The following is a 19715-nucleotide window of genomic DNA, read 5'->3' as shown; positions in this document are numbered from 1 at the left end:
AGACGCTTAAAATGGAATATCCAAAATGCTTCTCTTTTTTTCCGGATAAAATTTATATTGCCACCTTTTTAGTGGTTTAGTTTAATGGCTTCAATGCCTAGGAAAAATAATGGTGAATTTGGATGTTTATTATTGAAGTGTCTTGCAACAGGGCTGGTTAAATCATTCCTCTTGATCGAGCTTCTGTGTTCGTTAATTCGATCTTTAAGAGGGCGGGATGTTTCTCCTATATATATTTTATTGCATGGGCACTGTATCATGTAGATTACATTTTTAGTTCTGCATGTGATAAAGCACTTAATGGCAATGGTTTTGTCACCTATAGGGTCTTTGAATGATTTAACATTTTTGGTGTATTGACAATTAATGCATGCCCCACACTTGAAATTGCCATGTAGGTTATGGCTTATCAGGGTTTTATCTGGAGTAATAGGGTCCTGGGAAGCTCTAACAAGCCTATTTTTAATATTTCTTCCTCTTCTATAGGTTATCATTGGTGGTTCTCTAAAGGTACCTAATAAGTTTGGGTCATTCTGAAGGATATGCCAATGTTTTAGAATTATTTCTTTAATTGTTCTGGTTTTTGGCGTAAAGGTTGTGCAGAAGATAAGGTTGGGTTTATGTTTTGGAGATTTCTTGGTTGTTAAATAGACATCCCTACTTACTGAACTCACCTTCTCTTCTGCAGAACTTCAACAGTTCTCTTTATACTTTCTTTCTTTGAATTTGTTCAACATCTCTTCTTTACTCTCATTATATTCATCATGAGTCTCACAGATACGCTTGAGTCTAATCAACTGGCTTACAGGGAGGCTCTTTTTGAGGTGGTTCGGATGGAAACTTGCAGCATGTAATAATGTATTTCGATCAGTGGGTTTAGAATACAGAGATGTGGACAGAGATTTGTCTTTTTTTGTTACTTTCATGTCCAGAAAGTTAATTTCTTCAGTACTGTAATTGAGGGTGAAACGTAAGCCTGCAAAGTGTCCATTAAGGAATTCTACAAACTCTAGTAATATAGAGACTGGTCCTTTCCAGAGTAGAAATACGTCATCTATATAACGTTTCCAAGATACAATGAATGGTAAATAAGGGTTATTTTGGTGATTATATAGAATTTGTTCTTCCAGATGACCAACAAAAAGACAGGCAAAACTGGGGGCCATTTGGGTTCCCATTGCAGTGCCAGAGATCTGAAAGTATGGCTAAAATTTGGCATGAACTTTTAGTTTTTCAAAGAGAAAAATATTTCGATTAGTAAATTTACGTATTTCACAAGCACCTTTTATACATCTTAATTGCTTTCTATCTAACATTCACACTCTGATAATCACGCTGGAAATAACTTAGATTCAGTATCTTGGCCAAGAACACTTTGGGGATATAGGCTAAAGCAGCCAAGGATCAAACTCCCAATCAGTAGTTACATTTATTTGAATTATGCAGGGGTAGTTAGGTTAGCCACAACAACCATCAAGTAACAAATGACAATTGTGTGTGTGTGTGTGTGTGTGTGTGTGTGTGTATTATGTACATGGTTCTGTGCTATACCATGCATTATGCATTGGTTCTGTGTGTCTGAATATGTCTAACTACTCTGTATGTAACAAGAGTTACGAGCCTATTTTAAAAATATAGGGAGTATGATTAAAAAGTTGTCAGAAAAAAAACCGACTCAAGTAAAGTACTGATACCTGATAATTGTACGTAAGTACAGTAACGGAGTATTTGTATTTCGTTACAGTAACGAAGTATTTCCAACTCTGCTTAAGTGTAATGAAACAGCTCCTAGTATCCCTCACTGTTTTTAAAGCTTCGTTTATTTATTTATTTATTTATTTAATCAAATTTCCATTTGTTCCGCTCGCTTGGGTTGACTTTACTGTGTGTTCCGTTGAAACCTGTCCGGCGGAAGTTGTGATCAAGGCCTCGTCACAAAAGCAATGGCGAGCGGTATCGGCAGTGAGTAATATATTTCAAGTCTTTCTGTTTTTCCTCGTCATTTATAGACAGTAGTAATAGCAAACAAACTCCAAGCCTTGCAGCTAGATTATTTTAGCCAGAACCTGTAGCCCCTTACCTTGCTAAAACGTTGCACCGTGTTTACCTGTGTGTGTGTGTCTCACGAATGTGTCCCCCTTAATCGACTATGCTAAGCTAACGCTATAAATTAAATATTAGCAATGCGTATGTTGTTGTTTTTTTCTAGAAATGTATGTGATACGTCTCTTGATAGGGTTGTGTGTTTTAACTTATATTCACGCCCCAGTAAACGTGAGGAATGCTTTGCTGTAATCATATTAGCATACCCAAGCTAATATCAATAGTGTAGCATTAGCTAGCTACCTTGGCTAAATAACGAAAGACGTTTAAATCATTCATTTGACGCCGTTGCCCTTGGTTTTTTTATATTTTTAAACTTAAAATAACGTTTTCAACATATTACGATCTGAACGGTTTTTATTGACCGTACGAGAACAGGACCGTCGTATGTGTGGTACTTAGCGAAAAAACAATAACAAACCATTAAAAAAACTGAGACAGTCCGCAGAGACTGATTCGTCATCTGACTGATGATAGTGTTCTTCTTAGAAAAAATACTAGTTTTTTTTTAACATGTTTTTGTGTGTATTTGACCAAGTAAGCAGGGATAGAAAGTTCCGTAAAATAGCACTCAATTAAAAATAATGTTAATTGGGATTTTACTCAATTAAAATTGTCAAAACGCAGTCAGATAATATTGCTAGTAATAACAAAGCCATAACGTTACAATCTAATGTGGCAGAACTACTACTACACGTAACCACAAGCCCCATATATTTTATGTTCAGTTACTGAGATTACCCTCAGATGCTTTTGCAATTTGGATGGAAGCTTGTGTGGCAGAATGAAGTTAACTGAGTTGTTTCGGAATGTCTCATATTTTATGTGGCTCTTTTTGAGCCATTGCTTTTGCCCTAAAATACAGGTTTTCAATTAGCTTCTTTCAGCTGTGCCTTTTAGGGGTCACCACAGTGGATCATCTGGACCATCTGCCTCTATCTCACCCAACCCCTAACATCCTCTTCTGTCGCACCACCCTCTGCATAGTCCTCCTCCACTGCATCCACGAATCTTCCCTCTGTTCTTCCCCTTTTCTTTCTGTCTTGTAGCTCCATCTTCAGCGTCCTTTGTTCAGTATATCTATTATCTTTCCTCTGGTCATATCCAATCAGTCAGCTATCTCCCTTTCCCAGTCCCTGCTCTGTCCTCCACGCTCCAAAATTTCTCTGTTACTGACTCTAGCCACACTAACCTTGGCCTTCTTCTAATCTGTCTTCACTCATCAGTGGCATAGTTTCCACTGGTACTCTGCTTGCCAGCAGCACTGGTTGCAGTTTGTGGGCTCCTGACCAGTCCAGTATGCAGATCTTACTAATGAGCCACATGATTGGATTGGTGATGATTTTAAGTCAGATCCTCTTCCTGATGCACCCCTCTCCATTATTCATTTGGGTTTGGGGCAAGCCAGTACACTGTGTACTGGCTTGTGGCACCCTGTGGCTTGTTAGCTAGTAGCAGGAAAAACAGTCAATCGTGTAATAAATTCTTCTTTCCCCCCAACAGAACACAAGATACTGAATGTGGGGCCGACGGAGCCCTGGTCAGTCAGGGAGAAATTGTGCCTGGCCTCCTCTGTTATGAGGAGCGGAGACCAAAACTGGTAAAAAGAAATATGCTCAGCTACTTTTGTGTGTGTGTGTGTGTGTGTGTGTGTGTGTGTGTGTGTGTGTGTGTGTGTGTGTGTGTGTGTGTGTGTGTGTGTGTGTGTGTGTGTGTGTGTGTGTGAGAGAGAGATTTAGTTTGCCCATGGGACCTCATATTCATATTTTAAATGTGTTGGAGAAATGCTGTAAGGAGAAGATATGTAAAATGATTTAAGGATCTTGTTTGATAAATATAACTGTAATTGTATTTACTATCATTATATACCACTATTTTTCTGCAGTTCTCCTAAAAATGAGCCATATAATATGAAAATTATCTTCAGAGGGTTTTGTACCATTTCTTTTAAGATATCAGTGTTTGCAAACAGTTTGTGCTTTCCCTAAGATTACCAGTTTTTGTCTAAATGAACCATCGAACTAGAATATATCAGATTGAGTGTCTTAACAATGATCCTTATGGTGGTTATTGTTCTGTGCTCATAATCTGTTTCAAACACTGGCAGTAGGTGAGTGCAAGGCAGTTCGTAAGACAAAATAATATTATTTTATTTTATTTTTAAAATGCTTGTTATTGTTAGATTATCTGCTTAATGCTTGAGTTTAGTCTGAGGAGACTCTCTGTGTTCCAGGGTAAGTGTAAGTAGAGCCATCAAGCCTTTCGCAGAGCCCGGGCGTCCACCAGACTGGTTCTCACAAAAGGTGAGAGCATAACAAATATTCCTTTTGTGAATTTATCTCACACTTCACTTCCATAAGTCTTCAGGAAAATTGTCTTTTGAGTGTAACTGCAGTTGGACTGATCTCCTCTGCTCACCTATAAGAATAATTTGTTCTCTGTTTCTCAGCACTGTGCCTCACAATATTCAGAACTGCTGGAAGCTACTGAAGCCCCTAAGTCAGTATTACAGTGTGTACACATATCTGTGTGCAGATATAAAAAGTAAACAATATTATTATGCATTTTAAAAATAATTTGAGAGTTGACTCAAAATGTGTGTTTTCCTGTTCCAGGCGTAAGCGCGGTGAGAAGGGCGAGGTGGTCGAGACCATCGAAGATGTCATCGTTCGTAGGCTGACCACTGAGAGAATAGAGGAGTTAAAAAAACTTATACGAGATACACAAGAGCAGTACAGGTACATAAACTCTTAAAGGGAAAACATTTGACAACTTTGATATCTGAACTTTAACCCCTTTTTGCTTTGTTTGTTTTAATCACAACAGGAAGTTGAAGAAGGAGGTGGATCTGATACAGATGGGTCACATGGACTCCCAGCTGAAAGAGCTTTGGGGAGAGATCACACTGTAAGCATCTTATCTGTGGGATAGTGCTTCCACCTAATGGGTGGATTACCATGATAGCTGTTTCACACAACCAACTCCAGTGTGTTAAAGATCTTGCAGAACGCTGCCAGTAAAACTTTGCTCTGTTTGCCAGTAACCAACAACTATACATGTTTTGTACACTGTTCTTTTATTTATATATATATATATATATATATATGTGTGTGTGTGTGTGTGTGTGTGTGTTTTCTAATATATCTCTTATTCACATTTTTCTTCTGTCTGTGCTGCTGTAACAAGTACATTTCCCCAATGTGGGATTAAAAAAGTATATGTCTGTATCTCTGTAGATGAGTGGGTTATTTAGATAAATGAGGGCGTTCTCTCATTTAGTTTTGTATACAAACTGTTATATTGTCATAAAATGCTCATTTTTTTTGTTTGTTTTTTTAAATTTGTCTTACCTAGAAAGAAGAAGCAGGACGAGGAGGAAGCAGAGCAGAAGAGGAAAGCCACAGAAATGGCGTACCAAGGTAGTTTAGGTTCACTTTCACTCTACGAAGGCTGGTGCATGTATTTCTTAGGAAAAGGCGAAGAATTAGTTGCAAACTTGTTGCTCTGTGGTGGGTGTTGCCATTGTCATTGTCTGTATGTTATGGTAAGATCTGTCAGAGTTTGAAGTTAAGTATATATGTCATACTATTAAAATTCGAGTGAGTCATTTGATATAAAAACAAAGTTCCCATATGAAGCTGAAACCTGTGATCTTGGTAAACTAAGGGACAGATTTGTGAAGGTAGAACTTCATTTTGTACCTACAGGTTTTTTTAGCATAAAGATTTCCCTTGTTGGCACGAACTCTAAGCTAAGATTAAAGACGACCATCTCTCACATCCACGTACAACCAGGAAGATTCAAATCACACGTCGAACCTCGGCCCACACATGTAGCCGACCTGTTGCAAAGCCCTTGTGGTTTTGGCTATGTGGACAATACTAGAAGGGAATTAGGATGTCTGAAAACAATAGCACTCTAAAAAATGATGAGAGGTCCTCTGTAGCCAGGCATTTTATTTCTCCTGGACTATTGCACTCTACATTTTATGGCTATTTGAGGTTGTTGGATAGAGGAAACGTTTTGAAAATAGAGTTTAGACCATCTGCAAACCGAGAATCATGAAGATGAAGTAGAAAAATTCTTTGCTGTAATTTATAGTTTGATATTTTTAGGAAGGGGAGGGAAGCTTAATAAAAACCTTAGGGGTAACATAGATGTGAGATCAGAATCAACTGAGAGGATGTAATAAAGCAGGAGTATATGCATCTATATCTCAGAAGATTGCAACTTCTCGTCCTTCTTGAAATGTTTCTCAGCTTCTCCTAAGACAAGAGCATCTTTCACTCAAGTGCTTGGGTTGGAGTGATGATCCTCTCACATGATGTTCAGGATTTCTCTGCTGCTTTTTTTCAGATTTGTTTTTAAGGAGAGTTTGAAAATTGTCATGCTCACCTCCACTCTGGTCTTCTGTCTGTATCGCAGCTCGCCAGGCAGTGAAAAACACACCCAAGCGTCTGCCCAGTGTGACTTTACGGTCTCCCCTGGGTGCCAGCCCGCCAAACCTGGATTCTCAGACTGACTCTTCAGTGCCCACTCCATCCATGGATACAGGAGCCGGTGTCTCTGAAGATACAACAACCACCACCCACTCAGTTGTAAGAACACTTAGTTTGCCATATGTACTTGTTTAGCTCACAGGATAGAAGAATGATGGTGAAGGGAAATGAGTTTATAAGAGTCCCAGTTTTCTGTTAAGAGATAAATTTCAGCCAAGCTCACAGCAACATAAACCATTTTTCACTGCAGTGAATATGGAGACGTCTACAGTAACATTAAACATGAGTATATTCGGCCCCAGGGGTTATAGTTTTTGCCTCATTACAAGTCAGAGGAATAAGATCATCTCGCTCCGTCTCAATGACTTCTCTGCTGTCTGTCAGGCTCAGGGGGTAGGAGTGTTTCTGCCAGCAGCAGACCCTCCAGGACCTGGGCCCAAAGATGGTGGACTCGCTGTTCTAGTCGATGACTCGCCACAGAAAAGGCTCCTAGCCCAGAAGGCCACACCGCCACCCTCACCTCTACTGTCAGAACTGCTGAAAAAAGGCAACCTCATCTCAGCCAGCCCTCGCCTGGTGAGAGGCAACTTAGCATGGCTCATAACATCCAGAAACGATGTGATTACAATGAAAGCCTTTGTGCGAGTCTTGCTCAAAGGCTTTAGACTCAGTTCTGTAAAATACCTGAAAACCAGCAATGTGTGAAAACAAATCATTTAAATGCATCTGTAAAGTGCAAATCGATTTGGAGTATTTTTAAATTCCTGGCTAAGCCACTGAGTTTTGATACCTATTCTAATACTAACATTCAAAGAATGAAAGTAGGACTTGATCCACTCAGTGGGCAATAAAGCCTTATTGTGATATTCTAACATCAGTATTCTTTTAAATCTTCTTTTATGCTCTGATATTTTTTATTAAACCTCACTTTGGTGTTTTTGTTGTTGTGTTTTTTCTGATGTCAGGTTGCAGAGGGCGACTCCACTGGAAGCCTAACTAATGGCGTACAGACTGCTACGGCAGCCACTGCCTTACCACCTGGCCATGACATCATCACAGGTAAACACACCTAACTAAGTTTCACTTTACACAGGAGCTACTTTCTTTACAGCTTGCCTGGTTGCTGTCCTGGGAAATGATTGCATTCATGGGGCTCCTAAAAATGTCCTGATTTTAAAAAGCAGGTTAAACAAAACCTAACTGGGCATCGTGACTCCTGGTTACTTGTAATTAAGATAGACAGAGCATGTTCAAAGTAACACTAAATGTCTTGGGGGTGTCTGGGGGAACGTTTTTGCTTGTCTCTCCTCCTCCTTTTTTTCCTGTTTTTCTACAGTCTGTTTCTAAATAAAGTCACACGTCCGCGTTGTTGCATTTTAGTCATTGTTTCCTGGTTCAAAGAGGGAGATACGGGTCTTAACTTTGCAGTAAGATTCTTGTTGCATGCTTGTGTTCTTATTTCGTCACCTGCACGGGTTTACAGAGGGGGAAGCGGAGGCCGCAGTGAAGGCAGAGCTCGGTGAGGACACGGGATTAGTAGAAGAAGACCTCGTGGCTGTGTCTTACATTGGTGATGAACTGGACCTGGAGACAGTGGGAGACATCATTGCCATCATTGAAGAGAAGGTACGTACTGTGTAGGGGCTGCATTCGTTTGAGATTAATATGACCAGGAGCAGAGTTTATTTTGTAGGTTTAATATCAAGTATTTTAGTCGTTGATTAAGGCAAAGACACTAAAAACAAACTAATACAAAGAAAATATGATTTAGAAAATATTTAGTGTTAATTGGAAAACAAAGAATGAAATTTTCCATATTTTATGTTCCCATTGTCAGACTTGGACTAAACATTTAGCTAAGAGTGGCCCTGAAGAATCTCTAGAGCAGAACAAGGACTGCCTGTAGATGGCACAACTACACTGAGGATTGTCACAGCAGCAACCTGAACAGACTGCCTACAGGAGAGCACTAGACAGGAAGTACTGACAATCGCTCGTTAACAGCAACTGAATTTTCACAATAAGAAAAAGGGGATTTTTTCCAGTAGTATATTGGTTTCTTTATTCCTTTGGATGGGGGGAAAAAATGTAAAATCTCAAAATTCACTTGGCCCACCCAACCCCTAGAGCCGGTGCCAAACATAAAGTCTGCGGCCAGGCAAAGACTCCAGTCCGGCCCACTGGACAGCTTTGGAAAATGTGAAGGAGGGCGTAAATTAAAGAGGCCTTTCACACTGCACCAAAGTACTTAAGTAATAGCTTAGCAATTAAATAAGAGAAAAGTTCCTGTGTTTTCACTGTAGAGGTTTCTGTGGTTTTTAGTGGTTCCACAGTTAAAACATATTTTCTGTGACTTAACAAAAACTTTGCCAGAACTTTCTGGAATTTTACACATTTTTTTCTTACAATTTAAACCCAAAGAGTCGCGTTAATACATTTTTCTCATTTGCTACATCAGCGTTTCTTTAAGACATGCTGTTGAAATTGCACTTCCTTTTCAAATATTAAGACATCTCAGAAAGGTGAGTTTCACAGCTGTCTCAAGATCAAAGTAGGCTGGATGTGGCCCATGATGTAACGATCACAACCATAGTGTGGTCAATGAACTCCTACCAGTATGAGAGCCATACTGGAAGGAGCCTAGTGATCCCAGTAAGGTCACATGTGTCTGACAGGTCAGGAGGAAGAGGCCACAGTTATCGCTGGTGGTTTCGGTAGGTTGGGGTTTAGCTTAAGAACTCCTCTTGTTTTTTTTGTTTGTTTGTTGTTTTTTAATTGGAGACACTTCATTGCTGCTCTGACAGTCAGCAGGTCTAATACCCGCTCTTTCACTAACCTGGCTCCCCATGTAAAGTTCATGTGTGGGGAAACACTGAAACAACATAATGGTTTATCTTTTTGATCATCATCCCAGGACGATGACCCTGTGGCTTTGGATGCAGCTGCGGTGGAAGCAGCTCTCTCTCTGTGCGAAGAGGCCGTGTCAGAAGGTCACACCCTACCTGGCCCCTGGGAGACCCAAGAGCTGAAAGCTTCAGAGCCCACACCCACCATCCAAGAGTCAGCCCCCCCACAGACACCTCAGGATATGGTCGCAACATTAGCCCCGACACCTGCCAGCCAGGAGACACAAAACCAGCCAGATACTAACAGGGAAGAACCGCTTAAGGGAAACTATGAAGGACCTGAGGTGACGGGAAGTGATGTCACTTCTTCTGTCACCTCTGATGATGGTGTAGCAGCAAGTGAAGTCGCAGAGGAGGGGCCCGTGGTCAAAGAAGTCACTGAAGCTACAGTGAAGAGTGAAGGAGAGGAGTGGAGTCAGCCTGAGCCCAACCCACCTTGCTTAGGTGCGTGGATTACACACCGATCTATACCCACAGTGGAAATGCTCACACATTTCTGTTTTCTCATTGTCTCCTCGTTTCTGTCCCACAGACTCTGAGGACAGCTCTGTGTCCGGGAAAGAGTCCAAGGTAACACATTTAAGGCTACGTACATGTGTGGACGGCATATGATAACAAGAATAACCGTTATTTTACTCTGTGTGCTTGAATCCAGGAGGTGAAGGAGGAGGAGGCAGGGAGCGAGGGCGACCCCGAAGAAGCGATGGAGCTGAAGGACGAGTGTGGAGAGGGGGAGGGTCCATATTTATCTGAGGTGGATCGGGCAGCAAGTGAGAGTGAGGATGGATACGGCCCGCCCTCCCAGCGCTACACTGCTGATTCACTGGCCAGCAGCCCGGCCTCTTCTTCCCAGCTGTAAGTGTCCAGGTGCTTATTCTTCCAGAAAGGGCGTAGGCAAAAATATTCACCCTGTCCCTGGTTTTACCAGTAATAGTAAAACCAGGAGTCTGTTTCTCCTGAAATAACCCCTGCTATTCTTCTTAACAAAAATATTAGGGGAAATCTTTCTTTGAAAATGGATCAAACTTAGCTGACTTTTGTCATTTTCATTGGGCTAACAGTCTAACAGTATATGCTTTTGTTTTTTTTGCTTTTCTCTCCCACTCTGCTCCGACTGCTTCTCTCTTCTTTCCTGCGTCAGCTCTACATGTGGCGAAGACCAGGAGGCGGTCCAGGCGCAGAAGATCTGGAAGAAAGCCATTATGCTGGTGTGGAGAGCTGCAGCCAATCACAGGTAGAGCTTTGTACCAGAGCTCAACAATAAATTGTTCAAGTCTTGTTTTTTTTGGTCAGTAAGTTCAAATCAATTTCATTTGATTTATTTATTTTTGTCTTATTATTGTGAGTTTCATCAATTTCCAGCTTTTTGTATCGAGCTGGTGTGACTGAATGAGTAACTACATTGTTGGACATGCTGCAGCGCGTTTGCATGAAACCATTTGACTTTTTCCAGTCAGTTAAAGAAGTTAGAGACTCGCTTGAATCCTACAGATTAACCCGGGTCACGTTGTTGAGAGGAAACAGGTGTTTTACTTTTGCTAATATTGTGTTTCTCAGGTACGCCAGCGTCTTCCTACAGCCTGTGTCAGATGACATCGCTCCAGGTTACCACAGCATTGTACACAGGTCAGACCGCACACACACACCCTTCATTTTTGAAACAAGCTCAGCTAAAAATCGTTGCAGCCTAACTGTTCAACTAAAGTACCAAAACAAACTAACTGCTGCTGCTTTCTTGCTGCAGACCCATGGACCTGTCCGCCATAAAGAAGAACATCGAGTCCGGTGTTATCCGTACCACCGCTGAGTTCCAGCGCGACATCATGCTGATGTTTCAGAATGCCGTCATGTACAACTCGTCGGACCACGACGTGTACCACATGGCGCTGGAGATGCAGCGTGACGTCCTGGAGCACGTCCAGCAGTTCCTGGCCACCCAGCTCATCATGCAGACCTCAGAGAGCGCCATCTCTGCCAAGAGCCTCCGAGGCAGGGAGGGAAATCGTAAACCAGGAGAGCCAGCCGAGAAGGTGGGTTGAGCAGCAGACAAGTCTGATTGTGATGAAGCAGAGTTCTTTATTAAAAGCAAAAGAAAGTTTCCACACATGCCAGTGCTGATGTTTTGTAACTACACTGTAAACTCTTGCCTCTCTCCAACACTGAGTGCTGTGACTCCTGTTAGATCGGTGCAATAAATGTTCTTCCAGGTATTTAGAGTTTTATGATGCCTGCAAAGCTACTGCGAACAGTCCCTCTGCCCGCCTCCAAGAGAAGGTGGAGAAATCTAATCTAAGTTTAATGCATTTTAATTATTTACAGGAAGTGCACAGTCCCAGAACTGGCTGTTTCTTGTAAACCACAGATAGCACTTCCAGTTTATGGAGTCATAAAGTTTTTTTTTTATTAAGGGCATTTTATATTGGTGTAGATAAATGTGTTTGGTATATCAGGACCATAATTTCAGTGTGCCATCATGCTGCGGTTGGCAGTCATTTCAAAACTGGATGAAAATACACGCTTATGTGGAAGAAACATAAATAGTGGATTCATTAAATGTTTTTGACGTGTCAGTTATGCTCTGTGAAATGTCACAGACAGACATGCTGTTTTATTTACTGTCAGCATATGAAACCTGAGGAAGCTGTGGGTTCAGCACACATTTAAGTGACCATGCAGTCAGTGTAGTTCTGATTTATGTCACATAGAATATGACAAATGGACTAGTTTTCTAAAAGAACTTATTGAAGAATTGACCTCGATACACCTCACCCTGTCTCCACATTACGATCCCAGAGTGATGCTACTGTACTGTGTCAGTGTGGTGTGAAGTACCAGAAACCAGTGGTGTGATTAGGACACAAGGAGTTAAGAGTGCCAATGTATTAAAGGGTCGGCACTGATGTGCATCATACAAGTTAGGCATGCTCACTTTGTTACACAGCACTGTCACTTCTAATTGCTGTAAGTGCACTTTCTTAATCTTGACTTCCCAGCTGCTTCACATCCTGCATGCTGGCTGCACCGGTGCTGTCTCTCTAGTCTATCTCTGACCCTCTGCTCTGTTTCCTGTTTCTCTCTCTGCATCTCCTACTGTGTGTGTGTGTGTGTGTGTGTGTGTGTGTGTGTGTGTGTGTGTGTGTGTGTTATTTTCTCCCATACATTGCATATAAAAAATGGATGTAACTTCATCCTAGCTAACCTTTTTCTTCCACTCTTGTTCTCAAACATGGAGTCATTGTGGAAGTGCCTTAAACATTAATTTCTTCTTATCGCCAGCAGGGGGTGACAAAAGGTTGTCTGTGGAAAAATGACACTTCAGCTCCTTTGATCTATTACCTCAGTAAACACTTTTCTGATGACTGTCTTAATAAAACATGAGGTTCATTTTATGAAGAGTGAAAAACAGGATAAAGCTGTAGCGTGGCACGCAGCGTCCCTGAATGTGTCAGTCAGATCCAATCCTCGCTCGTCATGTTTGGTTTCAAAATAATAAAATGACGCCGTAAAAGCTCCGCTTGAGGCTTTACAACTGGGCTTTGCATTCACAGTTGTCACAGTGGCTACATCCATCTTTTATCTGCACCCTGCTTTCTCCTGTTTGAACGCTTGAGTGTGTGTCTAATAGGATATGGTGGAAATTTGAAACATTCAGACAACACATTTTGGGAAGATGTCATGTTTTCTTGGAAAGTCCACACTTAAAGATACATTTTGCAGAATATATTTAACAAATATTTCTACAGATGTAGTAAACTTTTAGTGTTTTGTTTAACTGCTACACAGCAAAGTCCAACTTCTCCGTTTTAGAACTTTAACAAGTTGTGCAAACTGTGGTGCGGTGCTTGTGAGAGGTCCTCACACCTCTGCGTTGCTTCTGTTTGTGCCTGCTTGTGTACGCTCTTCATCTCCATGAGTCTTAATATTTCCAGACTGCATTCAGAGACTGTGTGTGTGTGTCTTGATGTTGTGTAGAAATGTGCGTTTGTGTATGTGCAGCTCTGAAGTCAACAGGACCCCCATCTCCTGAGCGTGTCTCTGTGTTTGACGCAGACTTGTATGAAACTTGCTTTCTCACGCCTGTGTGTGCTTTCTCTCTCTTTCTCACTCCGATGTTTGTCCTCCTACAGGACAGTGTCCCAATGGCCTCTCCTGCTTTCCTTCTCTCTCTTTTTGTAAGTATTCAGGTTCTCGCTCAAGTTTCACCAGAGTCAGGCCAAGCTCCGTACACGCTTGTCTCAAAGCTAACATGTACACACATACACAGTGTTACACACTGCACACACCTGTCTGTACCTCTGATCTTTCTCTTTATTTCTACTGAAGCGGCTTTGGAGGACAGTAAGGATTCAAGACGCCATGAAGGTCATTAAAGGTGGACTAATACGACCAGTCAGAAAATAAAAACTATATAGATTGATAGGAGCAAAAGTCAGCTTGCAAACTATATTACAAACCTAAACTGGCCAATTTTAGTTGAACTCACTCGCACTTCAGACTGGTGGGAAATACTCAATAAAATAAAAAACAAATATAAAATCAAATGTTAAATGTAAAATAACCAAGCAACATCCTGTGGCTCTCACAAATAAATGGGGAAAGAGACACAACCTTCAGTTCTTTTAAGAGCCACTTGAGACTGGCTTTAAAAGTGAGTCAATCCTCATTGACTCCCATGTTAAAATAACCAACTCTACATCAGATAATCAGATATCACTTTTCAGCCCAATAGAAAAAAATATTTTTGGTGTCTCTGATATAATATTTACCCTGTCTGAAAGACCGTGTTTAAGTAAAAGTGGGTGTGGACTCTTTGATAGACAGCCAGTCGCCAGCAGAGACAACTGTAGCAGCTCGGTCTCTGTTAGGCCTCAGCATGGATAATTCAAGTCATCTGCATTTATAGTGTTGGTGCCTTTTAGAGTCTTTTAATTTAATTATCCATAAAATTGGCTTCAGTTTTTAACATAGTATTTATAAGTAGGTATTTCTGTGATGCAGTTTTATGGGAGCAGCTTTAGTTTTAGCTTGTAACTTGGCGCACTGCCCTCAGGATGGTTATTCTTTTTTTGTGTATTTTTATTGGCTGATAAGTTAAGATTTAAAAAGAGATTGGAGAAACGCCCTACAGCCATGAGTGTGAATGTTACATAGTTTGTCCAACAGAGGGCATGCTTCAACCACCCTGTTAGCATAGCACCACAAACACAACAACTGGCTGATTTAGACGAGTAAAAACATACAACACATAGCAAATGTGAGGAAATTGTTTGGGTTTTATGTGTCAAAAAATGCTGATATAAGAATATCAGATTGCTTCATAGTGGTTGTTTGTAAACAAGTGGTTAATGTAAAATGACCATCTTTTATATACAGCATGTTGAAATAACCATTCCTCATAGTGGCGATCCAATCTAATCGGTCAGGTTTTCCAAGACTTATGACGGCAGATTCAAAGAGATTATTGCTCTAAACCACTGAGCTATTAAAGTGGTGTCAACTACTCAGCAGTGTAGAAGTGATTAAATGCAGAAGAGATGGGCCGTGAGCCTACGCCCATCCTGTGCTCTATAGATGTGCCATACAGATGATATAGAAATGAAAGACTTCTTCCTCTACCTTGCAGTTTCTCTCTCTCTCTCCCACTCACACTCTCACTCACACTCTCTCTCTCACTCACACACACACACACACACACACACACACACACACACACACACACAAACAGACACTCTCATATACTGTCTGTATCACCCTCATAAACGTTTACATTTTTGTTTGCACCAAAGATTTTTCCCATCCCGCACTCACACTCTCTCTCTCTCTCTCTCTCTCTCACACTCACACACACACACACACACACACACACACAGGTAACTTTCATCACCCAAGCTTCCGTCGACCTTCGGTTAATGCCAGTTTCCTGTGTTTTTCCGTTAATGTGCGTTAGCATCTCTGCATGTTCCAGTTTCTTTTCTCCTTGTTTTCTTTTTATTTTGCTCATGATTATTTTCTGTTCATCATTTGGGGAACGATGCCTTCCAGGGTGGATTGTGCTGTTTTTGTACGGAGCTCAATGACACAAGGAGGCCTGCCACAGGGCCTGCCTGACCTTTGACCTGTACACCTTTACGTTAAGCGTGCTCTTTCTCTCTCTCCACGTTTCTTTGTGTCTCTGCTGCAGGATGGAGGCACTAGGGGGCGGCGGAGTGCCATGGAGGCCGACCTCAAGATGAAGAAGTAGTGCAAGAGGGGGCTGAGAGCCGCTCTTCGAATCTTGCAGCTGATTGCTTTCTGGTCACTTTGGTCGTTTTCTGAAGAGGACTGTGCCGTCTCCATGTGCCTGGTTTTTGTGTGCACACACACACACACCTATACTAAGGGCCATAAGTGTGTGTGTGTCTGAGAGAGCTGTACAGTGTTTTCTTCGCTCCCATTCATGGGGCGCCATGGGATGTTGCACCAATTTTCCCAAGAATAATTTCACCAGCACGGGTAGCGGGGGTCATAATTTGCCCCTGCTGCAACACAAGGTCTTTGTGGATAGAGAACAATACTTTCACCAGCAACAGTTTGTTTGGGATCAGATGGGAACGGGCCAGGTGAGTTCTACTTGGCAGATTTGATCACTTTGAGTCGTGCATACGTCCGGCACCCGATTATGCTCAGCCCCTTTGGGCTGAACAGACGTCAACAACGAAGATGGCCACATGAGCAACCATGATGTATAGTTCCACAAATTCAAAGCGAGTCTTCTAGTTCTGCATGTTGGGCTGACACCACCCCGAGCAAAGAAATCTGTTAGTTTGATCACTGCTAAAGCATAATGGTAAAATAAGAGTTACTTAAAATATTTCATAAAATAGATTTCTGATCTTCTTTTTGGTTGCAAAATTGTGGTTTGTGTCTTCTATTAATAGTAATTTAATTAATTTGATTCAATCTATTGGCCATTGTCTACCAGTGCATGTTTCAGCCCATTAAACTGCAGATCCTTCACTTTTCTACTGATCGTACTTCTGAGTACAATTGATAATAAGGGTAATTATATAAATATAGATAAAATTCAGCCACAGGTTAAACTCAGTGTAACACTTTCAGCACTGAGCAGGGCTGCCACTGATGTTTGGCAACAAGCTCTTAACCTGAGGTATCAACAGCACCAAAAAAAGGCTTTCAAAACATTACCCGGCTCTACAAAATATTTAATTAGGTTGACCTCAAATGTCAAAGCCCTTCTTTTACAAGGAAATATACACTAAGGCCCAAAGTTGCCCTTGAAGCAGCTTTAAATACCAGTGGTTTGACAAAACAGTTGTTTTTTAATGGGCTTTAACAGATTGTTGCTGAATCATTGCCACTTATTACTTAGGATGTAGGCTGTGCATAGAGCACAGGAAAGATTTTTGTAATGCGTGTCAAGGAGTGAAGTTTTGTACTGGAAAAGGTTCATGTAGTTGTGTTTGGGTAGCTGATACATTTGTGTAAATTTGTTAATAAAGATTTGATCTAAACGTGTAAGGGATCAGTTTGGGATTTAAGCAGCATTTCACTTTGAATTTGAGTAATGATTAACTTGACAAGGGGAATTCATTCTGTGGGAACAGTTTCCTGGTAACTGCATTTTGTGCCCTCAGGCTTATTGTAATCAGGAACGGGATTATTTACAGTTTCTATTACCTGTAAATGGGTCTGTAATTATGATGGTATCACAGGGTCTGTGTGATCCCAGTGTTCAAAAGAAACATGCAAACACAGCACTGAAGTTGTGCAAAAAGTTTATTTTGCATTCTGTATATTAAGAGGCATCTTTCAGGAAAGAGGCCTGCCCAATCCTGTACTGACACACTTCCAGTGTACACATCTTTACATTCAAATACTGGTGCAAAAATACTGTCACCAACTACAGAATAGCGGAAAGCGAAAAATAAATATAAAAAAGAAGAAAAATAGTGGGCCTCCTGTCAGACTTTCATACAGAAAAATAAATAACTCACTTTAAAAACTACAGGAGGGCAATCAGGTTCCAGTGCATGGCAGACTACATGTAGCTGATGGTTAAAACCACACACGGGTAATGGTTTAGCGTCTCATCTTCACCCCTAGTTGAAGTCGTGAACAACAGGACTGGCAGAGGAGTAGAGCTTCCTCTTGACCAGCCGGTACTCTGGTCTCAGCTTCAAAACTTTGTTGCCATCGAAGATGTTCTTGAATGACGGCCAGCCGTCACTTTCTGCCTTGAAGACCACAGATAGCTCGAAAGTCGGTGTGACGCTGGAATCGGGGAAGATGCTCCCGATGTACTTCAGGCCATCTTTGCCATCGATGTAGAGCTTGATGGAGGCCCCCCGGAGCCCACAGGGCTCATCAGCAGAGGCACGCACCACATCCTGACTAATCCTGGTGGTCATGTGGCGAGGCAGCAGGAGCACCTGGCAGTTGAGGATGGAAGCCTTGGCCTCAGTGAGGCGACGCTCAATCTGCTGAGTCACAACCTGCTGGAAAAGCCGCTGTTCGTGCTCCAGACCGGCGTCCAGGTCAGCAACTGAATAAAGAGACAAAGCAGCGTCAGAATGAGAAACAAGTCACACCATCTCATTAGAGTTTAATATCCACGTCAAAGGGTCCCTCTTTTCTCTACACTAGCAACGTTGAGTGTCAGACCCTTGAATCAATTCACTTTAGACAGATTTTAAATCACGTGAAAGCTGCAATTAATATAGTACGTCACCAGAATAAAGGCTTTGCATCAGCAGCGAACAAGGAAGCGCTCTGAAAAGCTCAGCAAGTGATCAGCTGATCCAAAAGCTGAAGGGCTTGCATCAGACGAGTGTCCTGTGAACGAGCACTGCCAGTTCAATGCCCCATTGTTCTAGCGCGAAGGTTTAGTTACTTCCAACCGGTTCCATGGTTTACTTTGGACCATTGATATTTATTAAATAGCATTAGCTGTGTTTGAAGGCTCTGCCAGCCAGAGAGAGAGGAGTCCTTAGACTAGGAGCCCTTAAGGAAGAACCTTCGCCTTTTTTTAAAAACACTGGATAAAAGTATATAAAAAAACAAAACACTAACTTTATGAACAACTTACAGGATGAAATGCTCTCGCTTTCTTCGTAGCTCTCGACGCTTCCCCGCCGGGATGAACTCATCTTTTGTCCTGTTGTCTTTAGCGGACAAAAGCACTTTCCTATCATCTCTACGACGTTTTCTTCCTCCGACAAGAGGTGTCCAAAGACCAGAGCCGAGCTATAGACCATCCTGATTCCTGTTTGTGAAGCACCGGTATCTCCTCCGAGCGTTTGGTCTGTGTCTTCTCCATGTATCGAGTTGGTTGAGCTGAGCGGCTGCTGTCTGTGAGCGCGGAGGTCTTATACCCGAGCTGTCAGTTGCGTCAGCTGAGCAATCGCACGTGTGGGCGGGGCTTGGTGGATTGAACCAGAAATTTCCGGATCACGCAACGCACGAGGAGATTGCAGAAAGTTGGTGTAAAAGCTCAGTAGTTATGTGTAATATTTAGTTTTATTATTCTTTTTTTTTAATGGAGATATTTACTTATGTATCGTCCTACCTTGTAATATTTTGTGCCTTGTACACGTCTGTTGTTTTTAACTATATATATTTATGAAAGTTTCAGCCTACAAAATAATATTAATAAAAGACTAAATAGATTTTAAAAAAAGATAAATGACACATTAAAACAATTATGACATTAAAAGCACCAAAATATATCAAATAATGGACAAAATTAGTAAAATGAATTAAATTAACATTGTGTTTTTACTACCTGTTTTTACCTTTGTTTTTCCATTTTAAATTTTCCTTTCAGTTTACCTCATGAAAAACATTCAATTTTTGATGTATTTGTGTTCATTTTCTAACTCCATTCTCACACATTTTAAGAGTATTTTCTTAAAACATTTTATGACATTTTCTAACATTTATTTTTATAACCCTGTAATATACAAAAATTTTAGATTTCCTGGAGAAAGGTTTGTAAATTTATATTTTTTCAAGTAGCAAATAATAATAAAAAAAAAAAAAATAGTGGGCAGGCAACCATTCATTATAGTAAATAAGCTGAATAAGGTTTACAGTCAGTTGATACATGATTTTTGAAAACTCAAGATCAAAACAGAGAATATTTGGATTTTCCACATAATTTATATTTCCCTATTTTTCCAGAAAACCATATGGGAAGTAACATTTATTA

At 41.1% G+C, this 19715-nt stretch overlaps 2 protein-coding genes across 3 annotated transcripts; one reads left to right on the top strand and one right to left on the bottom strand.

Moving 5' to 3' along the window:
* The first annotated feature begins 1869 nt into the window (after positions 1–1869).
* On the top strand, positions 1870–17023 carry brd8b (bromodomain containing 8b). 2 transcript variants are annotated; one of them, XM_026187229.1, is made up of 19 exons: positions 1870–1962; positions 3607–3703; positions 4337–4406; positions 4553–4602; positions 4719–4841; positions 4930–5010; positions 5458–5522; positions 6529–6701; positions 6987–7178; positions 7568–7661; positions 8086–8228; positions 9517–9952; positions 10041–10078; positions 10164–10363; positions 10650–10742; positions 11066–11134; positions 11253–11538; positions 13636–13680; positions 15690–17023. In XM_026187229.1, the coding sequence occupies exons 1-19, from the start codon at positions 1944–1946 to the stop codon at positions 15747–15749; spliced, it is 2334 nt and encodes a 777-aa protein (XP_026043014.1). In that variant the 5' UTR covers positions 1870–1943; the 3' UTR covers positions 15750–17023. The 2 variants fall into 2 exon arrangements, with proteins under 2 accessions (XP_026043014.1, XP_026043021.1); XM_026187236.1 differs by lacking the exon at positions 13636–13680 and having other exon boundaries at positions 1871–1962.
* A 243-nt stretch (positions 17024–17266) lies between these two features.
* LOC113033449 (DNA damage-inducible transcript 4-like protein) lies at positions 17267–18896 on the bottom strand. The gene is made up of 2 exons (XM_026187244.1): positions 18594–18896; positions 17267–18050 (listed from the first exon to the last, which is right to left on the bottom strand). Exons 1-2 carry the CDS (start codon positions 18760–18762, stop codon positions 17608–17610), a joined length of 612 nt encoding a protein of 203 aa, XP_026043029.1. The 5' UTR covers positions 18763–18896; the 3' UTR covers positions 17267–17607.
* Positions 18897–19715: the final 819 nt, after the last annotated feature.

This window comes from Astatotilapia calliptera, chromosome 2 (assembly GCF_900246225.1).
Source record: "Astatotilapia calliptera chromosome 2, fAstCal1.2, whole genome shotgun sequence".
In the NCBI taxonomy this organism is placed as follows: Eukaryota; Metazoa; Chordata; class Actinopteri; order Cichliformes; family Cichlidae; genus Astatotilapia; species Astatotilapia calliptera.
This window is presented reverse-complemented; position numbering and strand designations above follow the sequence as displayed.

Excerpts from the sequence above, each read along its gene's own strand:
- brd8b (XM_026187229.1), top strand. Across the intron at positions 6,702-6,986 it reads CAACCACCACCCACTCAGTT|GCTCAGGGGGTAGGAGTGTT; the intron begins GTAAGAACACTT and ends GCTGTCTGTCAG. Across the intron at positions 10,743-11,065 it reads AGAGCTGCAGCCAATCACAG|GTACGCCAGCGTCTTCCTAC; the intron begins GTAGAGCTTTGT and ends TGTGTTTCTCAG.
- LOC113033449 (XM_026187244.1), bottom strand. The coding sequence starts at position 18,762 with ATGGTCTATAGCTCGGCTCTGGTCTTTGGACACCTCTTGTCGGAGGAA. Across the intron at positions 18,051-18,593 it reads AAGCGAGAGCATTTCATCCT|TTGCTGACCTGGACGCCGGT; the intron begins GTAAGTTGTTCA and ends CTCTTTATTCAG.